The following is a 12,974-nucleotide window of genomic DNA, read 5'->3' as shown; positions in this document are numbered from 1 at the left end:
AAAGAAGGAAGAGATGCATAATAAAAGAATGAAAACAAACTTTGTTAATGATGGTGATAACATTTATTTTGACATTTTGAGATACTGATGCATCAGAACATTCAGACTGGAATATGTTGAATATAGTGAAAATCTGTTTATAGTGAAGCAATCCAGAGTTTGCATGTTTGTATGTTGCATTGCAGATTATTTTACTCCTCTTATGTGAAGAAAATGATTATAAGAAGTTTTCACTGTGTGCTATCCTCATTTAGCCATAAAAAAACTGGTAAGATTCAGCTGGAAGTTGAGTTAAGTATTAGGGGCAGATCCTTAGTTGATGTAGGTTGTCATAGCTCCACTGAAGTCAATAAAGCTATGACAATTTACATCAGCCAAGGATCTGACCCTAGGAGTTCATTTTCACTTGTAAAGCCCTAAATGGCCTGCATTAGTCTACCTGAGAGATTCTCTTTCTCTCTGAGATTCACTGCAGATGCCCTGATGCTACATCCCTCTCAACAAAATGAGCTGCTGGCAGAACAGTCTCCGTAATAGCCCTGGACTTCTTGAACATCCTTTCACCCCTGGCCTGAAGTAGCTCAGAATAGCTGACTTTCAGGGCACACTACAAGGTCTGTTTGTTTCACTTGGCTTTTGAAAAGAACTAGGGGAAAGTGAAGAACTAGCACACATGTGCTCATACCTTCTGTATGGCAAAGAAATGCTTGCCTCCAATTTCAGGGCTGTCTATAGCACAGGCTTTCCTTGTAGCAAAGGACTTTCTGTGTTTCTCTCTGCCAGACTCTCTTATACTACATCGTCTGGCACTGACTGCATTAGCCATCAGTGCATCGGCACCATCAATGTCATTTGCTTCATTGTCCCCTTGGTTCTTCCTGCATCTTCCATGCAACCCTCAGCACAGCTCTAGCCTTCTGCCTTCCAACCACCTTGTCTCCTTCCACCTTTAGGACCCCACTAGGTATTAGCAGTACCAAAACCTCCACTAACACCATCTGGAGCTGCTCTTCCATTCACTAGGAGAGCAACATTTTCTCCTCTTCAGACTCTGACAATGACAGACCTATGTTTCCTCCACGGCCTTTCAGCTCTATATACAGGTCATGCTCTAGGGACACCTGGACCAGGGAACAAGAACAGTATCCTTACAAAGAGTCTCCAGTATGGTACCCACCACCATGGGCAGTACAAAGATTAGAATACCCTCCTGGGCCTTATTAGGCATCTTGGACTGTTCCAAGAGCATCTAGATCTGCATCAGAATGTCAGTCTAAGAGGAGGTCCATGCTTCGTCCATGTGTATGACAGCATGCCAGGTTTCACCTCAGATGGCTGCAGGCCTGGCTTCACTCAGTACATCTTCCAAATAGATGTTCTCTGGACATGCTGATTTGCATACTTCCACAACTGCTTCAGTCCCTGGATTGGTGGTTGGATCCTGAGAATGTACGCAAAGGGGTTCCTTTTCTGCTGGAACCAACTATGACTGTTGTAACAGACATGTCCACCAAAGACTAGGGGGTTATCTGGGTCAATTTCAGGCTTATGCACTTTGGAATCCTCAGGAGATTTCATTCTCTATAAATGTGCTAGAGCTCTGAGCTATTCATTGGGCCTGAGAGATCAACCATCAGGGATCGAGCGGTTCAAGTTCTCACAGACAATACCTAGCTATGCTTTAGCTGAACAAGCAGGGAGGTGTAAGGTCATATCAGCTGTGCCAGGAAGCGATCCATTTGTTGAGCTTTTGTATAAAGAACAATATCTCACTAAAAGCCTTTTACCTTCCAGGAGTGACAAACACTAATGTGGATTCCCTCAGCAGAAACTTCATGGACCTTCTGTGTAGTCAATAAGAAGAAACATTCTACACCAGATCTTCCAAATTCGGGGATGCCTGGTAATAGACCTCTTTTGCAACCAATCTGAATGAAAGATGCAAGAGATTCTGCTCCAGGGCAGGTCACAGCCAGAGTTCCATGACAGATGCTTTTCTCCTCTCATGATGGAGAAATCTGCTCTATGCATTCCTTCCAGTCACTTCCATTCTGATGATGAATGACAAGACACGCTTAATCTTTGTAGTGCCTGGTCGGCCAAGACAGTATATGTTCATGGACCTAAATCAACTCTCCATTTGGCCACTTGTTGACTTACCCTGGGTTGAGGTTTTCCTGTCTCAAGACCAAGTCATATCTCTGCATTCCAACTCACAGTCTCTCCACCTCACAGCCATAAACTTCACCTTCCTGTTTGAGCAATGAAGAGACGCTCTGCTCCCAAGATATCCAGACCATTTTGGTGAACAGCAGAAAGAATTCCTCTACAGCCACATATGCAATGAAATGGAAAAGGTTTTCGGTCTGGGTGGAATCTCACCATTTATCTCCAGATTGTACAGAGATTAGACATATACTTTACTACCTACTGTATATGAAATCCTCTGGTCTCTCTGCCAGATCAGAGACTGTCCACCTTGCATCCTCTCTGCCATACACCCTTCATTGGATGGGTTTTCTATCTTTTTGCATCCCTTGGTTTCCAGATTTTTAAAGAGACTTATTAACATGTGCCTTCCTGTGTCTAATCTAGTACTTTCATGGGACCTGAATTTAGTATTGTCCTGCTCGATCGATAGTACTTTTCTCCCTTTTAAACCTTTGATGACAACATCACTGTTGCTGTTATCAATGAAAACAGAATTCTTAGTAGCAATTATCCCTGTGAGGAGATTCTCAGAGCTTCAGGCAGGAGGATCAGTTAACTTTTTCACAAAAACGAGGTCTGTTTTATGCCACACCCTAAGGTCATATCAGCATTGCACCTGAATGAGACAATTTGCCCTCCCAGTATTCTCTTCCAAGGCTGAAGAAAAGCTCAAATCTTGGATGTTTGCAGGGCTTTGGAGTTTTACCTGGACCACACAGATCCTCTCTTAGGCTCTTTGTAAGCTATGCTGAAAGGATCAAATGACAACCTGTTACAGCCCAGCATATTTTTCACTGAATTTCAGTCTTCCTCAAGCTTTGCTACAATCTTGCTAAGGTCTCTCCTCCACCAAAGATAATGGCTCACTCTATTATGGCTCACTCCTCTTCACCAGCTTTTTGAGCAACATTCCTGTATTGGACATTTCCAAAACAACAACATGGACATCTATACATGTCTTTTCCAGACACTACGCTATCACTCAAGTTTCCCAAAATGATGTCAACTTCATCAAGTCAGTGTTGCAGTCTCCAAATCAGAGTTCCACCACCTATTAGGAAACTGCTGGTGAGTCACCTGCAGTAGAATGTATATTTGCACAGTCACTCAAAGGGGAAAAAAACAAACCCAATCACCTACAATAACGGTTGTTCTTCAAGATGTTATGCATATTCTATGACCCTTCCACTTTCCCCACTATTAAGAGTATTAGCTTCTGACAGTACGAAGGAATGGAGAGGAAAGCAGCAATCGCATGAGGATAGTGAAGGCACATGCAAGCAAAAGTCTCCCACTTGAGTGCATGATTGGGTGCATGTACACCTGCAGTAGACTGTATATGTGTATGATGCATCTCAAAGAACAACAATAACCATATAGGTATATAACCATTTTTTGTGTGTTTTTACCTAGTTGAGACAAGATACTCTTCTTAATGAGTATCATCACTGGCCATGAGCACTACCATCACCGGCCAAATCAGCACTATACAGTATAGTATTTTAAACGTGACAGGCTTACAGATATTGGGCCAAATATCCAACTAGTGTAAATTGGTGTAGCTCAGTTGAAATCAGTGGATCTATACAGACTTATACCAGCTGAAGATTTGGCATATTGTCACATTTTAATTATGTGAGTATTATATCCTGATAAATTTTTGCCATGCGTCATTTGTTTCTATAGATAAATAACAAACTTGCTGCTGTTTATAGATTGTGTGACTCGGTGGCACTGTAAAAATAATAGTAAAAGAGAATGAATTTTCGACAACAGTGCTGGAAAATTGTTGCACAACACTATGTAGCTCATGTCCTGATTACTTTTCATTCACTCATAGAATCAGAATATCAGGGTTAGAAGGGACCTCAGGAGGTCATCTAGTCCTGTCCCCTGCTCAAAACAGGACCACCACTAACTAAATCATCCCAGCCAGAGCTTTGTCAAGCCTGACCTTAAGAAACTCTAAGGAAGGAGATTCCACCTCCTCCCTAAGTAACCCATTCCAATGCTTCACCACCCTCCTAGTGAAAAAGTTTTTCCTAATATCCATCCTACACCTCCCACAATTTATGGTTTATTAAGTGAAATCAGTTAATTCTGAAAAGTCAGGTATTCCTGATCAGATTTTGGAAGCTAACCATATATCTTGTTATTCAACTCCAATAAAATAAGAATATAGGAACTCATCTCTTGTACAGTGCCACAAGGTTTCATTGTAGAATTCAGTTTGTGTGTTTTATACTGCTTTCTGAGCAACAAAAACCCTTCACTCATCATATTTTTCTTTTCTGTAGATTAAGAAATAATTTTTTTTGCCTTTTTTAATTCTTATTTTCTGTTTGTATAACGTTTTGTGCTCTATCTCTACAAGAGAGTGAGGAGAAAGGAGAGATTTTTAAATTTGATTACTTCTTTTTGTAGCGAGGAAAGCCAAACAAATGGGAGCAATTTAATATTTGAAATGGAAAGGACAAAATGCTTGTATTTTCCAGATGTGCCTTTTTATAAGGTTCCCATTTCTCCTGAGGTGCACGTGAGTCAGGGAATCTGCTGAAAATGGGTTCTAATGTGCACTGGCAGACACTATCTTTATCTCAGAAAGAAAAGCAATCTCCAAGAATTGAAGAACTCACTATTACCACTGAAACATAAACATGAACTCTGTGGAGCACCTTTAATTAAATGTAAATGCAAGGGAAATTTGATCTTGTATTTCAGAAATGTTCTATGTGGAATTGTTTTGAGTACTGGTGATACCAGTTTTGTGAGTGTAATGATCATTTTCCCAATTTCATATTGAGTATGAATGTCACCATTCATACTATAGATGAGTAAAAGAAAAGACTAGTAAGCTCTTAGGTGACCAAATTTGTTTTTGTACCAATTCTCATTGGTTGTTAAGTTTTGTCTAGCTGATTTCTCAATACTGTTGCCTTGGCATCATTAAATGTTGTACTAATATATTCTGTGGTAGCTTATGTAAATGAATGAGTGCTAAATTTAGCCCACATTATAATGGAATTTGTAAATTCAATTATATTAATTATCCAACTATCTCTGTTATTTCTTTTCTGGCTAATTTACTTGCAGAATGTGAGCACTTTCACATAATATGCATGTTGTTTATGGCTAGTATATTTAGCCCATCCTCACTGTATTTTCAATATATGCTCTTCCCTGTTAGGTCTTCAACTCTATTTTATGATAATTGATCATTTGATTTCTATGAGTGATGATAATACAAAAACCCCATTGGTTTGATTAAGGACTTTGATTTGTAAAATTGCCAATTACTACCAGTTTAAAGTTAATTTAATTCAAAATGGCTCTTTGTAAGTTATGTGATCAATAAAGTTAAAGTAGTTTTGCTTAATGGCAAATACGAAGTTAAAATGCCTGTGAGGAAAATATACTAAGGAATATTAAGTCACTTTTTTGTGATGTTCCATAAAGTTTTTCAGAAGGGATATGCAGTTTATTATGTTAGTAGGAAACTAAAATCTTTTGGTTTGATTTTTTTTATGTTTTACTAGTGATCTGCAGTTTCTGTGTCTGATGGTCTGGGCCACTAAGTGTTCACTTTATATCCTAGATTAATGTGGCCAGAATTTTCAAAACCGGATCCCTAACACCAGGTTCATAAATCTATATGTAAATACTTCAATAGAAATGTCCTGTTTTTCAAAAGTGTTGAAATCTGCAGATCCTTCTAATAATCAAGCCACTTATATTCAAGTGCATAAGTACGGATTCAGGAGCCTAACTTTAGAGACCTACGTTCAAAAATTTTGGCCAGATAGGAATAAATAAACTTAAAGCTTCAGACCATCAGACCTAGAAACGGAAAGTTACTAGCACAACATAAAAGCAATCCCAATTTTGAAAAAAAAAATTCACTTTTAACCAAAAATAAATTCTAATTTTAGCTGTCTATTTTTCATATTAAATAGTATGTTGACTTGATCTTCTGATACAGAGGTCACTGAGAATTGTATGTCAATGTAATTCAGGAGAAAATTGTACATCGTTTGTTAGACAAACAGTGAAAATGAATGTTGCTCTGAGCATTATTTTCATTAATCATATAATTAATGCAGCAATGCTGTTTATAGGATAAAAGCTTTCCTTGGTAATCTGGCTATTCTCTGGAAAGACATATTGAAAATTTTAACTGGACTATGGATGTGAAATTCCTCATTATGGGGTATGCTTAATCAGGTCTTGGAAAAATAGACTCATTACTATTGAGTAGGCACCTTCATATGGTAAGTGTGGAGCCTAAACTATCAATCTCTGTAAGATTTCTTTCCTTTATGACTGCAAATATAATCTTACAAACAGGAACTCATGCAGTGTTATCTTCCCTCATCTGTAGATACAACCCAACTGTCTTTGCTGCTGTTCATATTTTCCGATCCAGCAGCAGATTAAAATTACCAGTTATGATTACTTTCCCAATTGCTATCAGAAGTTTGTAAAAGTCAGCAAAAACTAGCAAGAAACATGTCATATTCACTCTGCAGATGGTTGGATGAGGACCCAAAGATAGAGGTTATGGAAGAGGAGACTAGCAAAGGCCCCCTCCCTGCAAGAGTCAGTATTTGCTTTTCATATGAGAGTATGTGTAGGGGAGAAATGCCATCTACCTCCCTTTGCTGCAGCCAGGAGGCGCGGACAGGACTATAGCAACCAAGACTACTTTGTCATCACAATCACCACTGAATAGCTGAGAGAGAGAGAGCGGTCCTCTCCTCCAGTAGTCAGAAAGAGGAGATGAGGCTTCAAATTTGACACCTACCAGGCAGAGACTGATATGAAAGACATTTCTCTCGAGTTAGGATCCAAGAATAGAGCTTCAGTAGGAATCCAATCCCCTCCCTCATCTTTTGTATCTGCCTATGGCTAATAGAGGGCTGGTAAATATTTCAAGCCCCATGTTTAACTCTGTTTGCTGCTGTCTTAAAATGTAGCCATGAAATGGACCTTAAATTACCTTAAAAATACTTTTCCTCTACTCCCTGACATTTCTGCAGGTTCTCAATAAGTAAATTAAATGTTTCAATATGAGCAAACATATCCAGCATAGCTCTAGGGCTTACCCTGCCCAAAATGAATGGAGGGAATTATGTGAAATGGCAGGGAGTCATCCAGAACCACTAGGTTTTTGTATCACAATATTCGGCTTCTTTTCAAATAATGTAATTTCACATGGTCTATCCATGATGTTCTCATAATAGCATGAGTGTGTAACTATGATTTAGAAATTATGGACTGCCTTCCCAGACACTAATCAAAATAAGATCTTATTTACAATGAATTCTAGTAACTAAAACAATCTAAAAATGGAGCCATGAGAAGTAGAAATGAAACGCCAATATCAAGATTCCATGTACAGTACATGCAATAAAAGGCTAAGCTATTTCAAACATTTGAATTGTTCCCATGGCAGTGACCAGGAAACATGGAAAACTCGCAGTGTTGTTGTAATTTAAAGTATTAGTGTGTGGCTAACGTTTTTATAACCATTTGTTTGGAAGAGTGTCAGATAGCAATCTAATAAGGTATAACAAGAATGGGTTGAGGAAAGGGGGGCATATAACATGAGTGTAAATGGCAAAAAAGTGAATTACAGAGAAACCAAAAAAAGCAAAGGTGGGTTTTATCTTCACCAGCGGGGGAAGGATGTTATGAACCGAAAAACAAATACTTAGCGGGTGCAATGCTGCAGTATAACTTCCAGTGCAGTGATTGAAAAGCTGCAATGATTTCATAGCCAACATGCTGTTGAAATCTAGCCTGTAAACAGTGTATGAACAAGCCTGCAATGTCCTTGTATTCTTTCAGCAATATGAATTTTTGTCATCATACATATAGCTTGAATTTTATGAAAATAAATCATTTGACTTCCATGATCAATTGGAATACTTGCTTATATTTGCCCTTCCATTCGCTCTGAAGCAAACCGACAGCCCTGTTACGTTGTTATATGATTTCCTATAATGTAGAGAGATAATTTTTGTAATGTTTTTCATCAACTCAGAAGTTATTTTGAATAATGTTGAAGATTATCAAATATCCAGTAATAAGATGAAAACTATTTATAATCTATTTAATCTATTCCTTTTTCTTTTTTTAGTGTGGTGCTTTTTCTAAAAATATAAAATATGAAAAGAAAAAAGAAAAGACAAGAAATAGAGCTGTAATTCAAAGTACTTTTTAAACCTTCTAGTGTTTAGGGGTGACAACAATTAGTACAGACTGATAATCAATATAAAGTATAGGGATATAAAAATTGACAAGTTCTTTCAGTAGACTTTTTCTGTAATATTGAGATAGTTAATCAATAACTCTTGAGAGACTTGTTATTGTCAGCAGTAAAAATTAGGTTGTAAGTGAAAAGCTAGAAGCAAAACTGTATTCATAATGGCAGAGTTTGAGAGGAAGTTTTCAGGAATAAAGCAGATAAAGATTCAGAGCAGTATATGAAATCATACATGAACAACCAGTTCATCAAAATCAGTTCATCAGTAACATGTTCTATTCAAAATTCATGTTTTCTAGCACCTACCACCTCCATTACCCAGCAAAACTCCACCACCGCCTCCTCCAAAGACCACTCGAAAGCAAACATCTGTTGACTCTGGGATTGTCCAGTGAACAAGAAAGCATTTCTCCAAAGATGAAGCTGTAATATTTCATTTCCCTGAATATTTTAAGGTATATAACAGTTACCTCATTCACGCCTGTAGTGTCTAACGTTTAGTGAAATGATTCTAACTCTGAACGGAACTCATCTGTAACATGAAAATAGTTTTCTAAAGAGATCATGTCACTGGAATAAAGCTGTCACAGGACAATGGTGACCCATTTCTTGGGAGGAGCTTGCGACCTATTTCAAAGCAGGGAGGCATTTGTCAACTGACAATACACTACTCCCTATTCCAGAACATTTTGCTTTGTCATACCAAACTACTTAACAGAAAATAGAAATGGATACTGGTGTGTAAAAATGACAGTTGGCCACTATGGGCCTGATCTCAACACCTGTGGAAGTCAGTGAGAATACTCACATTGATTTCAGTGGGCATTGGATTGGGCCTAATAACAATACCAAGAAGCAGCATTATGATAGCTTCAAATAACAAACATATTCAGTGCATTACACATTCAGAAACCTGATTTTCCCGTAGCTTTTTTTGATTGTTCTGTGTTATAAATAAGCTGATTTCTGATGAGCTTTTTTAAAACGTTCATTACTGGTTGGCTGCTCCTCCTTCTGTCTGACACCATTTTAAATTAAGATAACTTTTTAGCTACTTAACAGGCACTAATTTATAGGAAAAGAAACTAAGTATACAAATATGGGACCTGATGTGATTCTACAACCAAACAGTTGAACATAACAGGAAGAGCTTTTTTTATACTGTGTAATATTTTAGGTGGATTAGGACAAATTGAATGTTATCTTTTTGTCCCTGTGTCATCATTCTGTACAGAAGTTTATATATATGATGGTTCTTAGAATGTTTTTAATTTTTGCTGCCTGCTTTTCATATAATAATGATTTAAAGTATCTGCAAATGATTCCTTATGTGTTTTTAATTGTAACTGCTGGAAGTGTATAAATAGCTAACTTTTTTTTTTTTCAAATTTGGCATCTGAAAATATTGGACAATGATAAGGGAAAAGAAAAGGAAAGTAACTCTTTTTTTTTTTATTCCTCTGTGTTTTTTATTTCCCTCACACTATATATTTTTTGCTATCTACAATCTTTATAATCGTACAGTAGATTGTTTTAAATACATCATTGACTCAAAAAATTAAGGATTATTTTTTAAAAAAAGGTTTGTCTAAGAAAATAAATGTATTTACTTTATATATTTTTCATCCTTTTTATGGAAGTGTTATTAATTTCAGGAGCTGCTTTATTAAATGTCTGTACTTTTAATTTTCTGAAATGCAGATTTATAACAAGAAAAATTTGAAACTGCCTCTGATAAATTCTACATTCTTACCTTATTATTTTATAATAGTTACATAATGTGTTTATGATGCATATATGTAGTGTTGAAATAAATAAGAATTTCAACACTATGAGGGTGCATCTTTTATATGCTATTCACATTGCAATTGACAGTCTATTTCAATTTTAAAGCCAATCTTGTATAAACAGCACATAAAATAGCTTAGTTTTACATGGCGCTTTAATGCTTACTTGATGCCAACCAGATAAAAATAAAAGGCAGAAACATGACTTACAGAGCAGTAAAGCAACAACTTCATTAAATATACAAATAGTCCTTGTCAGCTCAGTTGGTCAGATAAATATGCAAATGATTTTGCCTTTAAGCACCTTGTAGCTTTGGATCACAACCAAGCAGTTTTTGTTACAGCAGAGAGAGAACATGCCACCTGACCAAAATTTCTCCATACAACTGAACTTCTTATACACAAGTTACAAGTTGTCCTCCAATTCCAGTTTACTCTTTTTTTATTAATATGACCTTTGATCCAAAGGGTGGAAGCAGAAAAGGATTTCAGGCTACAGTCAATCAGAAAAGTGTTTTTTTTAGGTAATGAAGAATTTAAATTGCAGTATGGTTGTAGGAAGAGAGTTTTAAATTGAAGATTTTGTTGTTGTTGTTGTTCCTGCTCTTGTTTTAAGTAACTGTGCTGAAATCTCATTCTGTGTGGTAATTTTTCCAGTCATTTTAATTTCACTTAATTTCAGTTAAGAGCTGGCCTCAGAGGGCCAAATTTTCATCTGGGCCTTAACACAGTCTCTACTTGTGCACACATGAAATTGCATACATGGACCTGTGCATACTTTTTGCAGGGACAAACACTTGCACATGGCTTTTGCAAATTCTAACTTTTGTGCGAATGTTAGAATTTGGTCCTGCAAGACTGTTTAGGACAAGTAAAATTTGCAACATTTTCATGTGTACTTATATATGTACACACAGTTTTGCAGACACACTGGTGTAGCCTGAAAATCAGGCTCTTAGATTCACTTTGAGACCCAGATTGCTCACTGTGTTTATTACCCAGCAGTTTCTAGTAACTTGTACAGTGACTCCTCACTTAATGTTGTAGTTATATTCCTGAAAAATGCAACTTTAAGCGAAACGATGTTAAGCAAATCCAATTTCCCCATAAGAACTGATGTAAATAGGAGGGGTTAGGTTCCAGACAAAAGGCATTATATCCATTTTAAACAATTTTAAACAAGCAATTTAATACAGGTGTGGGGCGGGGTGCACGTGCTTTGTATTTACAAACATGCTGTACATACCATACAGTACTATAGTTGGGAGGTTCCCCCAGCTTACCCCACACAGGCACAGCCCATTGGCACTGCAGACAATGGGGCAGGTGAGGAGGTTGAAGGTGCTGTAGGCTCGGAGAAGCATGTTGTGCAGTGGCTGCTTCCCCTACTGTGCAAACACAGGCACTGACTTTGCCGGGGGCGCGGGGGGTGCTCAACCCTCATCCTGCCCACTCCACTCCTTCCTCCAAGCCTCCAACCTTAACCCGCCTCTTCTCCCCCCCTCCACTGCCTTTCCCTTTACTCTGCACGCAGTATCCTCGCTCCTTCCTCCTCCCCCCAACCTCCTGAATGCCACAAACCAGCTGATTGCCACAGGCAGGAGGCAAGGGAGGGAGGGGGGAGGAGCAAGGATGCAGCGCGCAGCCTGTCCTCTCCCTCCCCTGCCTCCTGCTCATGGAAATCCAGCTTATTGCCGCAGGCAGGAGGCGAGGGGAGCAGGGGAAAGGCATTGATCTGCGGGGTCCACCAGTGGGTGGGAGGCGCTGTGGGGGGGCATAGAGGAGCTGATAGGAGAGCTGCCAGCCGTGGATAAAGCAGGCAGCCAAACAACATTACAGCGGAGAATTGCACAACTTTAAACGAGCATGTTCTGTAATGGAGCAGGGACGTAACATTGAAACAATGTTAAGCGAGAGGACATTAAGTGGGGAGTTACTGTACAAAACCCAGCCACCAAGAATCCCTCCCTTCACCACAGCTATAGCTGGCAAGCCACATTGCACCAAACCCAGGAACTAATCCAACAACAACCTCCTTACCCATTGATCACGCTGGTAGGATTGTCATTTTTCCAGCAAGATAAACTGTTGCTTCACACTCTAGTGATGTTGCATCAAAATATCCAAATGCATATATTTTAAAAAAAAAAATTGCAGCATTTTGTAGTATCGAGAGCAGAATGACATTTTGCAGGACCCAGAATTGATTTCAGGGCCTGTGAGCATCCTTCAAACTCTCTTTGCAAGATGCAGGCTCACACTAATAAAACCAAGTTGATCCTAAAACCATTGGGACAAGTGACAGCCCTCTTGGCCTCGCAGACAAGAGCTGCCAAAGGATGTCACTGTCAGTCACACTCTGGAGTTCAGCTGGTTACTGCTCTTGCCAGTTCCAGCTATCAGGCTCCAAACACAATCTTTTCACCTTTCCTGCTTGGCTGTGGTCCCCAATATTTTTGCTGTGAGCTACATTCAACTCATACGCGAAAGCTAGTGATACATTTAGCTGGTTCCCTATATTTATAAGTGCAGAATGATATTATCGGGAGATGGCTTATCACAACATGTTCATCACTCTTGCAGTTTGATTGTTGTCTCTTAAACTACAAAGCTTAAAACGTCCTTGTCTAAAATGAAAGTACTTAGTTCCTCCGTGGACCCAATATTTCAGAATTATGTGCGTATAAGCCTGAGTTGCAAGCAGCTATTGA

The 12,974-nt window shown here is 38.5% G+C and overlaps 1 protein-coding gene across 2 annotated transcripts in view; it reads left to right on the top strand.

Annotated features, from left to right (window-relative positions):
- Positions 1 to 10,308, top strand: part of DOCK1 (dedicator of cytokinesis 1) — a 570,673-nt gene extending 560,365 nt beyond the window's left edge. The window contains exon 52 of one of the 2 annotated variants that reach the window (XM_032801591.2): positions 8,776 to 10,308. In XM_032801591.2, coding sequence (XP_032657482.1) covers positions 8,776 to 8,871 — 96 coding nt within the window. In that variant the 3' untranslated portion in view covers positions 8,872 to 10,308. The remainder of the gene's footprint in view (positions 1 to 8,775) is intronic. The other variant, XM_032801590.2, reaches the window with a different exon arrangement.
- Positions 10,309 to 12,974: the final 2,666 nt, after the last annotated feature.

This window comes from Chelonoidis abingdonii, chromosome 15, assembly GCF_003597395.2.
Source record: "Chelonoidis abingdonii isolate Lonesome George chromosome 15, CheloAbing_2.0, whole genome shotgun sequence".
In the NCBI taxonomy this organism is placed as follows: domain Eukaryota; kingdom Metazoa; phylum Chordata; order Testudines; family Testudinidae; genus Chelonoidis; species Chelonoidis abingdonii.
Note: the sequence above shows the minus strand (reverse complement) of the source record. Positions and strands in the feature narration are given on the sequence as shown.